General features: G+C 41.4%; 1 protein-coding gene across 1 annotated transcript in view; it reads left to right on the top strand.

Annotated features, from left to right (window-relative positions):
* The first annotated feature begins 3,040 nt into the window (after positions 1-3,040).
* The window catches only part of LOC109931611 (leucine-rich repeat-containing protein 43), a 42,284-nt gene continuing 25,955 nt past the window's right edge, over positions 3,041-19,369 (top strand). The window contains exons 1-4 of the mRNA XM_048611551.1: positions 3,041-3,178; positions 14,588-14,857; positions 18,037-18,147; positions 18,344-18,483. Coding sequence (XP_048467508.1) covers positions 3,092-3,178; positions 14,588-14,857; positions 18,037-18,147; positions 18,344-18,483 — 608 coding nt within the window. The 5' untranslated portion in view covers positions 3,041-3,091. The remainder of the gene's footprint in view (positions 3,179-14,587; positions 14,858-18,036; positions 18,148-18,343; positions 18,484-19,369) is intronic.

Raw genomic sequence — 19,369 nt, 5'->3', positions numbered from 1 at the left:
AGAATTATCAACATCAGGCCTTGTTCAAAAAAAATTGTCGGGATAATCCGAGGAATTACAGACCAGTTAATTTAACTTCGGTAGTGGGGAAGCCATTAGTCAGGATTGAATCAATCGTCGTATGGAAAAAGGTGAGTTGATTAGAAAGAATCAGCATTGATTTCTAAAGGGGAAATTGTGTTTAACTAGCTTGCAGGAGTTTTTTGAAGAGGTAGTGGAAAGTGTTGATGAGGGTGACACTTTTCACATGGATTTCCAGGAGGTATTGTGTCTCACAATGACTCACTACAGACTTGGTGTAAAAGGATCAGTGACAATGTGAATACAAAATTGGTTGAGTTACAGAAAATAGACAGTAATGGTCAATGGATATTTATTGGGTTGGTGTAAAATTTGGCATGGAGTTCCCCAAGGGGTCAGTATTGGGACCCTAGCCTTTCCTGTTACATATTACTGCTCTGGATCTTGGTGTATGGGGGACAATTTCAAGTTTGCAGATGACACTAAACTTGGAAGAATTGTAAACTAAAGATAGCTTGGAACTTCAAAAGGACAAATTAGTGGAGTGGGTGAATATGTGGCAGATGAGGTTCAAGGCAGAGAAGTATGAGGTGATGCACTTTGGTCAGAAGAACACTGGAAGACAATGTAAAATGGGAGGCAGAATTTGAAAGAGGGTGCAGGAGCTGAGGAACCTGTGCATATGTGTGCACAATTCATTGGAGGTGGCAGGACAGGTGGAGTGAGCAGGAAAAAAAAGCATGCAGCGTTCTTGGCTTTATTAATAGGGGCATAGAGTACAAGCAGGAAGGTAATGTTGAACTTATACAAGGCACTGATTAGATCTCACCTGAAGTATTGTGCACGGTTGCAGTTGTCACATTATCAGAAAGATGTGAATGCATTGGAGAGAATGCAGAAACAGTTTACTGGAATGGTCCTGGATTGAAGATTGAAGAAGTTGGGACTGTTCTCCCTGGAGAGAAGAATGCTAAGAGGAGATTTAATTGAGGTTGTCAAAATCATGAGAAAATTGGACAGAGTAGATAGGGTAAAGCTGATTCCACTTGTAAAAGAAACAAGAACTAGAGGCCATAAATTTTAAGTGATGTGCAAATGAAGCAAGTGTGATGTGAGAAAAAGCATTTTCCCACAGCAAGTAGTTAAGGTATGGAATAGACTGCCTGGAAATGTGATGGAGGCATGTTCAATTCAGGCATTCAAATGGGTGTTGGATAGTGATTTGGATAATAATGGTGTGCAGGAAAATGGGGAGAAGGCAGGAGACTGGCATGAGATAATAGAGTGGTACAGGCACAGTGGGCGAAATTGTATTTAAATCATTTTATCAGACATGATATGTGTATAGAGGTTTGTGATAAGTGCCCCTGAAGATCAAATATCAACATGGCAAATTATGAAATTGAATTCAGTAAGTTTGATCAGTTTTGCATTCGCACAAGAAATAAACAGCCATGAAACCTGCTTCATTTCTCATGATATTCCAGCCCCACACTATACAGGGTTGCATGGTGGCTCAGTGGTTAGCACTGCTGCCTCACAGCGCCTGCGACCCGGGTTTGATTCCAGCCTCGGGCGACTGTCTGTGTGGAGTTTGTACATTCTCCACGTGTCTGCGTGGGTTTCTTTCGGGTGCTCCGGTTTCCTGCCATAGTCCAAAGATGTGCAGGTTAGGTGGATTGGCCATGCTAAATTGCCTGTATTGTTCAGGGGTGTGTAGATTGGGTGGGTTATAGGGGGATGGGCCTGGGTGGGATGCTCTGAGGGTCAATTTGGGCTTGTTGGACTGAAGGGCCTATTTCCACACCATAGGGATTCTATGAGGGTTGAATCATATTACACTTTGAAGTGGACTTGTACAAATATAGTCACTAAGCAGGCAACCTAACACATACAACTGGATAAATCAAAGATAAATGTGGTTTTGGCAGTTCTACCGACATCTTAAGAATGAATTAAAAAATTTCAATAAATAAGAAATGGAACTTATCAGTCAAGTCGTAAGACTTGTTCATGAGTCAGATTTCACTTCTGGTGGTAACAGAGGAATAATGACTCGTAAGCCAGAGATGTGACCTACTTATGGGGAAAAATGAGGCTGGTGATTTTAGTGAGACAGTTTGTCAGGTTGGGATGGAGCCATTGTGACTTTGAAACCCATGTGGCTGCAATAATGGTGCATTGAACCGCAGAATCCAAAGTAACTTCCCCTCAGAATGGATTTGTAGAACTGCAAATAGGAAACAGTAAGTTGGAAATTAAATCTAGGAGCATTTAGGAAAGCTCTGTTGTGTTCCATTGAATAATCACATAATTGCAATCATATACAGTCACTCTAAATGTTGACTGTGTTATTTACAACAGACACGGAAAACTCTTTGTAAATTGTGGTCATGTATGTTCAATGGCTTACGTCAGGCATTCAGACCTGATCAGATAAAGGTTTCACGTATAAAACCCCTCTGTCTGATCTGGTAGCACCTGAAAAACCCTAATGCTATGTCTGAGGATGAAGACGTAGGACAATTTGTGATGTGGAGGGAGGGGCCAGTTCACACTATTACAATCCCGGTGACGTAACAGAATGAACAGCCAATGCCGGAAAACCAGGTCCAAGAGTATCCACAAGGTGTACTCACAAAAGATTGTCCGTGTTTGCATCAGAGGAAAAATCCTGCAATAAATGTATATAATAGTAACCCTGGAACCAGAAATCATCAGAAAAGCAGCAATGTCCCTTTAAATTACATCCATACCCTTCACTTTTAGAAGTGCTGTTGCTCAGCAACTGGGAATACTTCCTAGCAACTTTGGTGTCAAACTACAGCAACTTGACTGTCACTAAGCAACATTTGTAAATTCTGTGGCTTCCCGTACATTGGAGGTACTGAATCTTGCTTAGGGATAATCTTCCCATTGTCAAGAAATGTTCAAGCTATCACCTTCCCTACATACCTAGATGTATCCATGGTACTTGGAGTCATTTAATTTCCGTCGAAGGGACACTGTATGGTATTAGTTTCTGGAGAATTGAGCTGCTCGTGTTGTTAGACTCCTGAAAAGTTGTGAAATGGACGCAGTTACTGCTTTCAAAGCTGTCCAGCAAGAGATGAAGGCTTTGTCTCTGAATGATTTTCCTTGTGGTATTGGAAGTTGGGTAAGATTGTAGACTATTCCAGTTAAACTAATTCAAAATTTGGAAATTAATTCCCAGGGAGAATACCAGTTAGGTCTTTGAAAAATTGGACTGAAATTTAAAATTCCTAACAGATTTTCTAGCATGTTGTAATTTGTTAAAAATATTTTTATAATGACTAAACCAAAGGGTATTTATGTCACATTCTTAAGTAATTGATCTTGTTTGTCTGATCGATGGTAAGGAATTTTCCAGTTGTGATATGGAACAATTTGTAACATTAATATGGAGAATTATCAGGTTGTACACATATGACTTGCGAAAAATTACTTTATTCATCTGTGCCATTTATTTGTTACTGAAATAAATGCTCACGTCCATGCTTAAAATGGGAAAGCACCTATCTGGCCAAAAATTGTTCACAAATAAGTATTTACAACAACATTAATTGCAAAGTTGCTGGTTACAAAATCTTAAGTGCCCTGTTTATTTTGGGCAGAAACAATTTATTCAATAGCTCATGCTTGCTCAGATGTGCTTGTGCATATATGTGTCTCCCTAGATGGGCAATTAGAATTTCATCCATTTTCTTGGATATTTCAAGCTGGACATTCCTCCAACATCAAGAGTTGAACTCCTAATTTCAGTTATCATAGAATCATCATAGAATCCCTACAGTGTGGAAACAGACCCTTTGGCCCAACAAGTCCACACTGACCCTTGGAGCATCCCACCCAGACCCATTTCCCTATAACCCACCTAAGCTACACATCCCTGAACACTACGGGCAATTTAGCTTGGCCAATCCACCTAGCCTGCACATCTTGGGACTGTGGGAGGAAACTGGAGCACCCGGAGGAAACCCACACAGACACGGGGAGAATGTGCAAACTCCACACAGACAGTCGCCTGAGGGTGGAATTGAACCCGGGTTTCTGGCGCTGTGAGGCAGCAGTGCTAACCACTGTGTCTAATAAACTAATAGGATTATTTGAAATCATTGGGATGCAAAATAAATTAGGATTAATGTTTTTTAATTTTCCTCACAGGATGTGGACATCAGTCACTAATGGCAGCATTTATTGTCCATTGCTAATTGCCCTTGAGAAGGTGATGATGAGTCATCTTCTTGGAGCACTTTGTGTGTAGGGCTCCCACAATGCTGTTAGGGAGAGAGTTTCAGGAACTTCACCCAAAGACAGTGAAGGAATGAAGATAAACCTCCAAGTCAGGAGAGTGAAGGGAATGTTCAGCTGATGGTGTTCCCATGTACTTGCTGCCCCTATTCTTTGAGGTGGTAGAAGATGCAGGTTTGGGAAGCAGCTTCACTGAATTGTTGCAGTGCATCTTGTTGATGGTTTAAACTGCTACCCCTGTGCATCTGTGGTGGATAGAAGGAACATTAAAGGTCTTAGATGGGGTACGAATCAAGTGGATTGCTTTGTCCTGGATGGTGTCAAGCTTCTTGAGTGTTGTTCGAGCTGCACCCATCCAGGCAAGTGGAAAATATTCAGTCATACTCCTGACTTGTGCCCTGCAGATGGTGGAAAGGTTTTGAAAACTCAAGATAGGGTTTTGAACATTGTAACTGTAATTTACTCATTATAGACAACATGGCTCCTTTCAAATCATCTGGCACACTGCCGAGTGAATATAGGTTTCACCCAATACCATTAAATCCAGCGAATCCTCCTTGTCTTCAACTGAAGAAATAATCACTGCAAGACTGGCTGAATTATAGTTCAATCAATCATATTTAAAGTTAAAAATAAAGCACAGTAAACAGTTTGCTACCTTACAACATAAAACTATTAAGTCCTGATTGTTCAACAATAAATGACCAATACTCACTAACTTTTCTAAAAACTCTGAACCTGGAAATTACTCATATTGAAAACTCAAGGAAATGAGGTTTAATTCAATTCATAATGTTCACTGATGGAACCAGAAGCACTAATGAATAGTCCAAAAGCTGAAAGATACATAGCTGGTGTTAAATTATCAGCCGCCAATGGGGGTCAGTTAGCACAGTTGGCTGGACAGCTCATCTATAATGCAGAATGGATTCGATTCCCACACTGACTGAGGTCACCATGAAGGCTCTACCTCCTCAACCTCACCTGAAGTGTGGTGACCCTCAGGTTAAACTTACCACCAGTTCTCTCGAATAAGGGAGCAGCCCCTGGGACAATGGCCACTTTCACTTTCATTAATCAAAAATCAGAATATCCCAGAGCTGAAAGAACTGTTAACACTATACTTCCTCATTGGAAGATCTATTAATACCCTACTTCCTCCTTGCTGGGTTGGTAATGATTCCTGTTTGAGTAAATAGAATCTGAAACAACTTATTTGACCAAGTGAGCATCCAAAGCCATTTTTATATCTGAACATTTTGAACCAATGTTCCAAAATAAAACCCTTCACAGTAACATGTTTGTATAGTTGAAATCAGGCATCCAAGTGTCTTTAAATGTTAGCTTTAAATGAATATGGATTCCCTTCTGACACGGAGAAACGTCATTTGCAATGATCAATTTAAACTGAATATCTCTCCAGCATTAATAATTTTTAAAAAATCATACCTTTGACACTCCTGAGTTATTAAACAGGACAGCTTTCTGATTTAAAAACAGAAAATGCTGGAGAAACTCAGTTCCAAAATGACTCACTTTGGACCCAAAACTGTTTCTGTTTTTCCGTTTCCACAAATGCTACCAGACCTGTTGTGTTTCTCTAGAAGTTTCTGTTTTTATTTCAGATCTCCACAGGAAGATTAAAAACGGTTTCCACAAAAATTTCCTTTTGTTTTAGGTTTCTGGTTTGTCATGACTCAATATGAATGACAAGATACTACATTGGAGACTGTTAGCCATAACTAAGGTACCGAGACTTGAGGGTCTGAGTTATAGGGAGGGGCTGGATAGGCCGGGATTTTTTCCTTGGAGCATTGGAAAGTGAAGGGTGACCTTACAGAGGTTTATAAAATCACGAGGGGTATAGATCAGGTAATTGGCCACGTTTTTTTCTCAAGGGTCGGAGATTCCAAAACTAGAGGGCATAGGTGGGAGGGGGAAAGTTTAGAAAGGAACTGAGGGGCAACTTCTTCATGCAGAGAATATGGAACGAGCTGCCAGAGGAAGTGGTAGATGCAGGTACAATTACAACATTTAAAAGATATTTGAACAGGTACATGAATAGGAAAGGTTTGTAGGGATTTGCGCAAAATGCAGGCAAATGGGACTAGTTCAGTTTAGGAAAGCTGGTCAGCATGGGCAAGTTGGACCAAAGGATCTGTTTCTGTGCTGTCTGGCTCTATGAATCAATATAATTAGAGGGCAATCTCAAAGCATGGACAGGAAACTAACGAAGAGTTTTATGGCAGAATATTAGCGTGACAAGGACCAGGATACATTTCACCATGACAAGTAGAATGAGAAGCTGGCATTATGGGATTGACCAACTTTCATATGTTTAATATGAAGGAAACTTTTCTTGGTTGTACTGCTGGGTTTATCCTATCCAACAGCACACCGTCTTCCTGAGATTTCAGGGAATGCTACATTTTCAGAGGTTTCCTGTTTCCCATGAGGTGCTAATCCTAGGCTTGCTCTGCCTTCCTGGGTGGATGCAAAAGCTCCCATGACGCTACTTGACTAACGTCAGAGGTGTTCTACTGGTTTCCTGGACTCAACACCAACACCACCAAAATCTGATCATTTACCTCATTGATATTTGTGTGATTTTGCTTACTGAACATTTATTCAAGTTCTTTCTATAATGGTTTTCAAACTTTTTTTTCAAAATGTTGGTAATATCCACTTACAAGTTGTATGCAAAATTTTATGATCCGAAGTATCCTTCGCCCTCTGGTGTTCAACTTGAAATATTACAATACAGGTGAGTAATAGGTGTGAGTATATTGAAACATAGACTAGAGTGCCCTGCCTTGTATGAATGCTTTTCTCTTCATTTTATCATCCAATAAACCAGGCAATACAGTGTACAATATTTAGCAGATTTATTTTTGAATTAGAATTAGAATTAGCTTTATTATCACATATACTCAAATGAGTACAGTGAAAAGTTTACAAGGTGCCACATAGGTACAAAGATACCCAGGTACAGGTTCTTAAGTACAAATTCTTAGGGGGTAAACATTAGAAAAATAAAGAAATACAAAGTCTGGCATTACAGATCATAGGATCAAATTAGAAAATAAAGAAACAAAAAGTTCAGAATAACAGTCCTTCTAACCCAGTCTGCACTGACACCTAGCCTCGAGAGTTATTTATTGCTAATCCTACCAGCACAGAGGAATAATCTCCAGTACATTAAAGTGAGCAATGATAGGGGCATTTAAACATTTCCTTTTCATTTTCTTTGAAACTTTATGTTTTTAATGATAAGAATATTGGAAACAGAAAAATGGCTGTTTGATTGGCTGTCAAGCATTATCTTGTTTGGTAATAAATAGTATTTACGTTTTCCAATTGTTGCATTGTTATGATTTTAACTCTGCCTTCCTAGATATTTGTACTGATTTTAATTCCTGGGTTTTCAAGGGTGTTAAGGCTTCAGACAAGATATGGCTATGTGATTACTCAAATGTTTGTGTTAGTTGATATTATTCAAATCCTGTACAATTTTATTTGAGAATGGTGACTGTGACCATCAACTTTGAAGTTGCCAAGGAAAGCCTTATTTAAAATTTGTTCATGCTTTAGCTACATCTGCTCTTGACGAAGTGGTGGTGAGCTTATTAAATTGTTTCTGTCAATGCAATAAAGGTAGACAGTTTAAGGATTTTGACCTGGCAACAGTGAACACACATTGATATTGTTCCAAATCAGGGGGGGGTATGAAATGAAGAGAAACCTGCAGGTGGTTATGCTAGTTCTTCAAGGTGGTGGAATGTGTGAGTTTTGAGGGTACCACTGAAAAAACCTTCAGTGAGTCACAGCACTACATCTTGCATTGGTATACACTGCTACCACTGTGTGTCAGTGGTGGAGACAGTGAATGATGAAGGTGGTTGATATGGTGTCGTTCAAATGGACTGTATTGTCCTGGACAGTGTTGAGTATTCTTTGAGTGCTGTTGGAGTTACATCCACTCAGTCAAATGGAGAGTATCCCATCATAGCCCTGACCTGTATCTTTTAAATCCTGGAAAAGTTTTAGTAAGTCAGGAAGTAAGTAACTCACTTTACTCGCTACAGATTTCCCAGGCTTTGACCTGTCCTTGTGGCGAAAGTGTTTATTCGGCTGGTCCAGTGACGTTCCTGACCAATGATTCTCCCAGTATGTTGATGACAGGAAATTCACTGTTAGCAATTCTGGTGAATGTCAAGGGAGATATTTATACACACTGTTGCTAGAGATGGTCATTGCTGTGTGTGAATGTTACTTGACAATTCTGTGTGATGTTCAGATCTTCCATACGGGTGCAGTCTGTTCAAAGGGTTAATTTAAATTAAATAGGCTTTAAACTAACTGGGGAAGAGATTGGATGCATTACAGTTCATATGTCTGAGTTGCAACTATCTATGTCCTCAGTAAATAGGTAGAAGATTTGGGCCTGGTTACAGAGAACACAATTTCAAACTGTGTCCATCACACAAACGTAGGTGGTTTGCCAAATAATATGGAGGATTATCTTCCTGGTGAAATCAGCAGTATGAACTGATTGATGGCAGATAAAACTTCATATAGACAAATGTGAAATTATTAACTTGACAGAAAAAAATGAATGGGAACGTACAGTCATTGGGGTGGAACATTGAAAGAAAAGAAAGAAGCAAGGGTTCAAATTGACAAAAAGTGTACGTACGTGGATAAAGTCATAAAACAGGACACGAGGACTTTGAATTTTAAGTCCAAGAATAAAACATTTTGCTGAATTTATACAAGGCCTTGGTTAGGCCTCATTTAGAATGATGTGTCCAGTTTTAGGTGACTCATGGAAGGATGTTAAAGCCATAGAGAATGAATTGACCAGATTTATCAAAATGACACTATGGGCAGGAAACTTAAGTAATGAGAAGGAACCTCGAGGCACTGGAACTTTCTCCACTGGAGCAGAGAAGGTTCAGAAACAATTTTACAAACATATTTAAAATTGTGAAGAACTTGATATAGTGAATGTGGAAAAAAAAAATTCCCTTTACCATGAGAATCAGTTGTGAGGGACTTCAAATTGTCAATACAAGGAGAAAGGCTGGTAGAAAATTGCAAGGGAAAATTGGGTAAATATTTGAAGCTGAGGAAGAGTAAGACAAACTTAACTTGCTTGAATAAAGATTTGACTTTCACAAGGCCCCCTCCATGCTGTGTAAAGCTCAATGGTTCCAATACATTGGGAATAGTGTCGGAATCTTTTCCAAATAATGTTCAGAAGAATATTCAAAATGCTTACTTTTTGGTGCTGCTTCTTTATTTAATTGCTGATTATTTATTGTTCTACAGTAACTGAAAGCATTTGTGTTGAATTTAACATTTCTGGTTCCCTTTGTAAACTGAATGAATATAAAACAATGTTAATGAAATAGAAATGTCGTGGCCTGTCTTTTCAATATGGAATCCAGATCATTACAACAATTAAATATAGTTGGATTTTTTATGAACAATTTGTCCAAGGTATTATACAAAAGTTTATTTTGTTTTATTCAAGTTATTGAATCAAAGCTATTCACACAAATGCACAGACCATCAAAGATGTCATTGCTGTACTAGGATATAGGAAAGAACCTTGTCTCTTAAAATGACAATGATACTCTTCTATCTTAGAACTGCAACTACTGTTGTTGCTTGGCAACTGAGAGTGTACCTCTTAGCAACTACAATACCAAGCTAAGTGAATGATTTATTACTAAACCCCATTCATAAACAATATGGCACATGGGCATATTTGGGAAAACAATTATTTTAATTACAGATTTGTTTTCTCTGAACTGTGCATATTCACGTGCTGTATCTATATCTATCAGATCTGGAACTCTATACGTGAGATCAAATGGTCACTATATGATGTCAACACCCAGGGGATCAATATAGACTTCTCAAAGGTTTAGAAATGACAACTATTACGGCTTTTAAAGCTTTCCAGCAACAGATTCAGTCATTGTGCTTGAATGACTTTCCTTGTGGTATTGGGAGTTGGGTAAGGAATAGCCAATCCATTCCATTCGAAATATTTTTAAACCGAGCTGAAAAATTGTCATATTACAGTTCGAGTACAATTAGATTATTCTCGGCACAGTTTAGCTAGCTAGATGCTTTCGCTTTATCCTAATGACAGAAAATAAAGCATGTATGTTTTAAATTTGCGATAATGACAGGTGTAAGATAACAAAGGATCAAAGTGTGAAAAGCAGAAATGTAGAAATGTAACCTTCAAAGGCATGCTTCAGTGTATGAATGGCCCACACTTAAGTTTATGTTTTAATGAAATCTGATCTTCCTCTACAATCATGACCCTGAACCATTTCCCTCTGTCTTTTTCATGTTCGGGAGTCCCTAGTATGTAAAATGTACACTGATGTTGGGTTTCTTTTCATTCATTAAGGGGTTTGGGTGTAGTTGGCTGGACCAGCATTTATTGTTCATCTCTATTTGCCCTTGAGAAGGTGGTGGTGAGCTGCTTTCTTGAACAGCTGCAATCCATTTAGTGTAGGTTAACCCACAATGTTGTTAGGGAGGGAATTCCAGGATTTTGACATGAAGGAACAGCAACATATTTCCATGTCAGCAATTCCCTCCTGACTGTATACCACTGTGTTGCCATCTCTGCTGCGTCTGTCAGGTTACGGGGACAGGACACATCCAGGGATGGTAATGGTGGTAATAGTTAACTGGTAACACAGTGTGGAGCTGCAGGAACACAGCAGGGCAGGCAGCATCAGAGGAGCAGGAAAGTTTACGTTTCAGGTTGGGACCCTTCTTCAGAAATTGGGGAGGGGGGAGGCAGCTCCAAAATAAATAGTGAGAGGAGGGGTGGGGCTGGGGAAGGTAGGTGGGATGGTGATAGGTGAATGCAGGTAGGGAGTGGTGGGGATTGGTCAGTGAGGTGGGAGGAGCGGATAGGTGGGAAAGAAGACGGACAGGTTGTGTCAGGTCAAGGAGGCAGGGATGAGAGAGAAAGTTGGTCATGGGATGAGGCCAGGGATGGGGAGATTTTGAAACTAATAAAGTCCACATTGAGTCATTGGGTTGTAGGCTCCCGAGGCAGAATATGAGGTGCTGCTCCTCCAGTTTGCAGGTGGCATCATTATGACACTGGAGGAGGCCCAGGATGGACATGTCACCCAGAGATTGGGAGGGGGAGTTGAAATGGTTCAGGACCGGAAGGTGTTGTTGTTTGTCACGAACAGAGCACAGGTGCTCTACAAAGCGGTCTCCGAGTCTCCGCTTGGTCTCACCGATGTGGAGGAGGCCACATCGGGAGCAGCGGATGCAATAGACCACATTAGCTGAGTTCAGGTGAACATCAGTCTGATGTGGAAGGTTTTTTTGGGTCCTTGGTAGGAGGTGAGGGGGGAGGTGTAGGGACAGGTGTTGCACCTCCTGCAGTTGCAGAGAAAGGTGCCAGGGGTGGTGGGGCTAGTGGGGAGTGTGGAGGACGAGGGAGTCATGGAGAGAGCGGTCCCTACAAAAGGCAGATAGGGGTGGAGAGGGAAATACATCTTTGGTTGTGGGGTCGGATTGTAGGTGGCAGAAGTGGCGGAGAATGATATGTTGAATCTGGAGGTTAGTGGGGTGATATGTGAGGATAAGGGGGATTCTATCTTTGTTTTTGTTGCGGGGACGGGATGTGAGGGCAGAGGTGCGGGAAATGCAAGAGATGCGGTCGAGAGCATTTTCAGCCACTGAGGGGGCAAGTTGCAGCCCTTGAAAGAAGAGGACATCTGGGAGGTTTTGGAGTGGAACGCCCCATCTTGGGAGCAGGCACAGCAGACGCAGAGGAATTGGGAATAGGGGATCGCATTCTTGCAGGGAGGTGGGTGAGAGGCGTTGTAGTCTAGGTAGCTGTGGGAGTCGGTGGGCTTGAAACAGATGTCGGTTTCGAGGTGGTCACCAGAGATGGAGACAGAGAGGTCCAGGAAGGACAGAGAGGTATCAGAGATGGTCCAGGTGAACTTGAGGTTGGGGTAAAAAGTGTTAGTAAAGTTAGTAAAGTTGATGAACTGTTCAAGCTCCTCCTCGGTGGGGGTAGTGCCAGTGTAGCTGTGGAAGAGGGACTGTTCCACTAACACAATGTGGAGCTGGTGGAACACAGCAGGCCAGGCAGCATCAGAAGAGCAGGAAAGTTGACGTTTTGGGTCCTGGACATTGTCTGTAAGGTATGATTCCATGAGTGCGACTATATCAGGCTGTTGCTAACTAGTCTGTGAGACAGCTCTCCCAATTTTGGCATTAGCTCCATATGTTTGTAAGGAGGACTTTGCAGGATCAACACAGCTCAGGTTTTTATTCTTGTTCTCAGTGCCTTAGTCAATTCTAAGTCATCTGTATGGTTTAATTTACTGTTTTGAAACTTTTTAGCACTTCACTATTTGCACCTAGCAAATGGCTTGCTAGGCCATTTCAGAGTCAATCATATTGCTGAGTCTGATGTCTCATATATGCTTATCAGGTTAAAAAAAAGTAGTTTTCCTTCCCTAAAAGACATTAGTAAACCAGATGGGATCACTTTCAATTCCAGATTTTTAGTGTGTTCAGATTCCATCACTTGCTGCAGTGAGATTTGAACCTGGGCCACAGAACATGGCCTGGATCTTTGGATTATGAATCCAGTGATAATACCACTACCTTCCCCATGTATTGCAACCTAAATATGCTTTTAATGCAGTGATTCATCATGGGGATTTGTCCTTTAAATGTAGTTTGGCCCTTACTATGACCAGCCTATTGTATGTTTTCACATGCATTACAATGCTTTCCCAATGAAAGTATTACAAAAATATCATAGTGGCCAGTGCTGGCATCTTTTCAACAGTGACTTAAATGGCTCTAGCTGATAAGAAAAAAACTCAGCTTTGCTGGCTTGAAAAATTTAACTAACTTCATCCCTACATCGATTGACAGATATTCTGTTTTCCCCAGGGAGTAGTATATTATTGAGATAGATGTGGTGCTTTTCAGTGCTTCACTGCGTTTCAAGGGTCTCAACATGGTAGGCACTTCATTCATCTGGGTATGAGTGACAATTTCAAAACATTAGAAGAACAGGTAGTGTCTTTTATAATAGGCCAGGCAGTATCAGAGGAGCAGGAAAGCTGACGTTTTGGGTCTTCAGAAATACTGAAGAAGGGTCCCAACCTGAAACAACAGGTGTAGAACTGGATGAACACACAGGCCAAGCAGCATCAGAGGAGCAGGAAAGCTGACATTTCGGGTCGAGACCCAGAAGGGTCTCAACACAAAACGTCAGCTTTCCTGTTCCTCTGATGCTGCCTGACCTGCTGTGTTCTTCCAACTCCACACTGTCTTATCTCAGACTCCAACATCGGTAGTTCTTACTATCTCTGAGGTAGTGTCAGATACTGAGGTACTATTGATACAAAAAGCTAACACAATTAGATGAAACATAAATACATTTTTCCCATGGCTTACTTTCTCAGACTCTCAATGATATGCAGATTTCTAAGAGATGGTAAGAGGTTCGTTTTCTTTTACAGGGAGTGCAAAGCATTTTCATTTGTTATTGCAATGATTCTGAAGACTGTACATCTGCATATTGTATGAGTTACTACAGAAGATACCTGGAGGGAATAGAGGTGGCATGAGTGATCTGAGAGGACATGGAGGATACATGAGCATTATAGAGGCAGCAAGACAGAGTCTTAGGGTTTGGAAGATTGATGGAATCATAGAAGTAGCATGAGGAATCTGAGGGGGCACAGAGAATGTATGGAGGTCAATTTGAAGGAACAGAGGGGTTTGGGAATGGGCAAGGATGTTGAGGGATGAGGTTTAGGTGGCCTTTAAACACTATTTGGAGCTCTGAGGTAGGCTTTATAACCAGCCTGCCTCCAAACCCAGACTCCTCTCACACTCCGCTGTGGCTCACAAACAAACCTGGTGTGAAAGGCAAAAATGGTACATGGTCATACGTGGGTCGGGTATATAGTTTATGAGCTGTGAAAGTGCGTGGATCAGATCTTCCCCAGTTCAGAGGAAGATTCTGTTCCAAACCTATGTTAGAGGATCCCTGTTGTAGCAGAGAAGGGAACATTTCAAGAGCTCATAATCATACTGCTGACCAAGATTATATTTATTCATTAATTCTCCGAAAAATCGATCAAATTTTTAATACATGTGCAAAGTCAGCTCCAAGCCCTTACACACATGTAACATCCTAAATATTTAATATAACAATGTCAACATAGGGAACACCATGTTACAAATCTTTACTGGACTTCATTTATAGAACAGTTCAAGGCATTCAACAACGAAGACTAAAAGTTTCAAATTACAGAAGGATCATGGCGAGAAGGAAAAGATAAATGGTAAAAATGTAAATGAGGAAGAGCCTCAGGCCTTGAAAGAATACCTGACGTGTGAGCAATCACCGTGGAAAACAGAAAATGTGACCCCAGAGTCCCAGCATCTAAAGGAACTGGCAATCACTTCACCTTCTCTCATAAATGAACACTTCCTTTGTTCCGATTTAAAATCCTTAAGACTTGTTAATAAGCAGGTGAGCAAGTTATTTTATTCTGTTTATGTGGGCAAGGGGAGTATTTGCTTAAGGTTTTGGAGTAGATCTGTAGCTCGGGTTGTGGGTGTTGAGGTTGGTTGGCTCGCCAAGCTGGTTTGTTGTTCCACAGGTGTTTCATTACCGTGCTTGGTAACATCCTCAGTGCAGCCTCCGATGAAGCGTCGGTGTGTTTTCCCGCCTGGTTTTTAAACTCTGGAGTCCGTTGCGATGGATTGCCTCAATTCCGGGTTTCCTCCGTAGTGGAATGTATATGGGGTCGAGTTCAATGTGTTTATTAATAGCATGCTTTGTGGAGTGCCATGCTTCCAGGAATTCTCGTGCTTGTCTCTGCCTAACATAAGAACATAAGAACATAAGAACTAGGAGCAGGAGTAGGCCGTCTGGCCCTTTGAACCTGCTCCGCCATTCAATAAGATCATGGCTGATCCTTTCGTGGACTCAGATCCACTTACCCGCGTTCTCACTGTATCCCTTAATTCCTTTATTGTTCAAAAAAAATCTACCTTTTTTTTAAAAACATTTACTGAAGTAGCGTCAACTACTTCACTGGGCAAGGAATTCCATAGAGTAACAACCCTCTGGGTGAAGAAATTCCTTCTCAGTTCAGTCCTAAATCTGCTCCCTCTAATCTTGAGGCTATGCCCTCTTGTCCTAGCTTCACCTGCCAGTGGAAACGTCCTCTCTACTTCTATCTTATCTATTCCCTTCATAATTTTATATGTTTCTATAAGATCCCCCCTCAATCTTCTGAATTCCAATGAATATAATCCCAGTCTACTCAGTCTTTCCTCATAAGCCAACCCCCTCAACTCCGGAATCAACCTAGTGAACCTCCTTTGCACCCCCTCCAGTGCCAGTACATCCTTTCTCAAGTAATGTCCCAGGACCTTGGTGTTGTCCCAGTCGTAGTCGTGGTTCTCCTTGTCCATGTGGATTGAGATGAGTGAGTATTGGTTGTGTCTTTTTGTAGCCAGTTGGTGTTCATGTACTCTTGTCGTTAGTTTCCTTCCTGTTTGTCCGATGTAGTGTTTCTCGCAGTCTCTGCAGGGGATCTTGTAGATGACGTTGGTCCTGTCCATGGCGGGAGTTGAGGAGGTTGGCTTATGAGGAGAGACTGAGTAGATTGGGATCATATTCATTGGAATTCAGAAGATTGAGGGGGGATCTTATAGAAACATATAAAATTATGAAGGGAATAGACAAGATAGAAGTAGAGAGGATGTTTCCACTGGCAGGTGAAGCTAGGACAAGAGGGCATAGCCTCAAGATTAGAGGGAGCAGATTTAGGACTGAACTGAGAAGGAATTTCTTCACCCAGAGGGTTGTTAATCCATGGAATTCCTTGCCCAGTGAAGTAGTTGACGCTACTTCAGTAAATGTTTTTCAAAAAAAGGTAGATTTTTTTTGAACAATAAAGGAATTAAGGGATACAGTGAGAACGCGGGTAAGTGGATCTGAGTCCACGAAAGTATCAGCCATGATCTTATTGAATGGCGGAGCAGGTTCAAAGGGCCAGACGGCCTACTCCTGCTCCTAGTTGTTATGTTCTTATGTTAGGCAGAGACAAGCACGAGAATTCCTGGAAGCATGACACTCCACGAAGCATGCTATTAATAAACACATTGAACTCGACCCCCCTCATTCCACTACGGAGGAAACCCGGAATTGAGGCAATCCATCGCAACGGACCCCAGAGTTTAAAAACCAGGCGGGAAAACACACTGACGCTTCATCAGAGACTGCACTGAGGACGTTACCAAGCACGGTAACGAAACATCTGCGGAACAACAAACCAGCTCGGCGAGCCAACCAACCTCAAGTATTTGCTTATTTTACTTTAATGAATAGATGAAGATGGAATTAATTAATCTTCCATTGTCGTCACAGCTCCAGAGAAACTGCACTGATGCTGGCAGATCTGCTGAGTTTCTCCTGCACTTTCTGTTTTTATTTCAGATCTCCAGCAGCCACAGTAATTTGCTTTTATTTGAGTGGTTAATAGCGAGCTTGGTTGCAAACACAGAAGTTGCCAGACTTCTAACTTTAAGAATGCAAATAATTATCGAACATAATGCAACCTCCCCAATTCACCACTAATTATAAAGCATCAACATTCTATTGTACATTATAGAGCATAGAGATGTACAGCGTGGAAACAGACCCTTTGGTCCAACTCGTCCATGCCGACCAGATATCTTAAATTAATCTAATTCCATTTGCCAGCATTTGGCCCACATCCCTCTAAACTCTTCCTATTCATATACACATCCAGATACCTTTTAATTGTTGTTATTGTACCAGCCTCCAACACCTCATCTAGCAGCTCATTCCATACACACACCAGTCTCTGTGAGAAAGTTGCCCCTTAGGTCTCTTTTATATCTTTCCCTTCTCACATTAAACCTATGCCCTCTAGTTTTGGACTGTCCTGCCTGGGAAAAAGACTTTGGATATTCACCCTATCCTGCCCCTCATGACTTTATAAACCTCTATATGGTCACCCCTGAGCCTCCGACACCCCAGGGAAAACAGCCCCGGCCTATTCAGCCTCTCCCTTTAGCTCAAACCCTACAAACCTGGCAACATCCTTGTAAATAGTTTCTGTATTGAAATCTTGTTTCTCATGTCGTTGGTGATCCATTTTCCAAACACCTTCAGTCATCAATCTTTTCATCAATCCAACAGCTTTGTTCTATCTACTTTGTCCAGAACCGTTATGGTACTAAATTTCTCAATCAAATTTCCTTTCACCTTTCTCCAAGGAGAATATTCCCATTTTGTCCACTCTACCAACATAACTGACACCCTCAATCCCAAAACCATTTTTATTAATATTTTCTGCACTATAAAGTGTTCACATCCTTCCTAATGCTCAGTACCCAGAACCGGACACAATACTCCAGCTAAGGTCAACCCAATGCTTCATAAAGATTCATCAGAACTTTCTTGCTTTTTGTGCCACTATTTATAAAACCTAGAATCAAATGTGTCTTTTTGAACATATTCCCAAACTGTCCTGCCAGGTGTGTGTACATATACCCTCAAAATCTTTTATTTACCTGTACTTTAAACAGCAAAATGCCCAAGAGACTTTACAAGGACATGAAGCTAATGCAGCACCAAGGCAATTAAAGGCTGTTTCTATTTTTCTTCTGTAGATCTGTGAGGTTGACAAGCAAATGTTGAAATTTCAGAATCTGGAAGAACTTATATTAAGTGTCAATAAAATCACCTCATTAAACTCAGCAAATCTTCCCAGAAAGCTTAAGGTAAGAGTGAAGAGTGGGAACATTCACAATCTCTGTTATAATGCTAACTTTGTGTGAGCGCTGCTTTTACTTTTTGCGAGCAACAGTTTTATGAACATTTATGTTGCTTTATCTGTGGAAAATGAAGTTTAATGAAGTTTAAATGTGGCATGAGCCACATTTGGAATACTGACTTTGTTCTTTTGCTCTGTTTAAGATTCTTGAGCTGTGCTCCAATGAGATTTCCTCTTTGCAACAACTGAGCTCCAATCCGCCACCTATGTTGCAATACCTTGGGCTGTCATACAACAAGCTTTCGCTGCCCTCTGACCACAGATATCTCTCAGACATATTCTGGTAAATATACTAGGTCTGGTTCTGCTTGATTTGTAATATAAAGAGATTGGATGTACTACTGTCTACATATGACAGGAGCAGCTTATATTGGGTTACTATCCATTCAATGACCTCCTGAAGTGCCATGTGGAGAGATCAGGGGTCATACAGAACAGATCTTTGTGGGCAGCTGGTGTGAAGCATTTAGTGATCTGAGACTCTGTTAGTGGTGACATGGGCCAAACTTTTCCATGCGTAAACATTTTAACAGGTCAGGACCATTTCCAGCCCCCTCGCATTAGCAGGGTGCCCCTGCCCCCAACCCCCCACCCCCCCACCAGCCAGCACATTTTTACAGGAATCATCCAGTTAACAGACCACTTCTGGGAAACAAGAGGAAGCACTAGAACATGAGGGCAGTGAGGGAAAAGGGGTCAGAATGATCTGTTTGAATCTAACCAGACAGATCACCTGGCATCGACCTAGGCACCGGAAAAGACAACAGCAGAAACAGCCCTGTCGATCCTGCAAAGTCCGCCTCACTAACATCTGGGGGCTAGTACCAAAATTGGGAGAGCTGTCTCACAGACCAGTTAAACAACAGCCTGACGTAGTCATACTCACAGAAACGTACCTTACAGACAACATCCCAGACAATGCCATCACCATCCCCGGTTACGTCCTGTCCCACTGACAGGACAGACCCAGCAGAGGTGGTGGCACAGTGGTACACAGTTGGGAGAGAGTAGCTCTGGGAGTCCTCAACATTGGGTCCGGACCCAATGAAGTCTCATGGCTTCAGGTTAAACATGGACAAGGAAAACTCCTGCAGATTACCATGTACCGTCTTCCCTCAGCTGATGAATCAGACCTCCTCCATGTTGAACAACACCTGGAGGAAGCACTG

The sequence above is a fragment of the Rhincodon typus genome, chromosome 24, assembly GCF_021869965.1.
Source record: "Rhincodon typus isolate 14 chromosome 24, sRhiTyp1.1, whole genome shotgun sequence".
In the NCBI taxonomy this organism is placed as follows: domain Eukaryota; kingdom Metazoa; phylum Chordata; class Chondrichthyes; order Orectolobiformes; family Rhincodontidae; genus Rhincodon; species Rhincodon typus.
The sequence above is the reverse complement of the archived record's forward strand: the minus strand, read 5'-3'. Positions and strand labels throughout refer to the sequence as shown.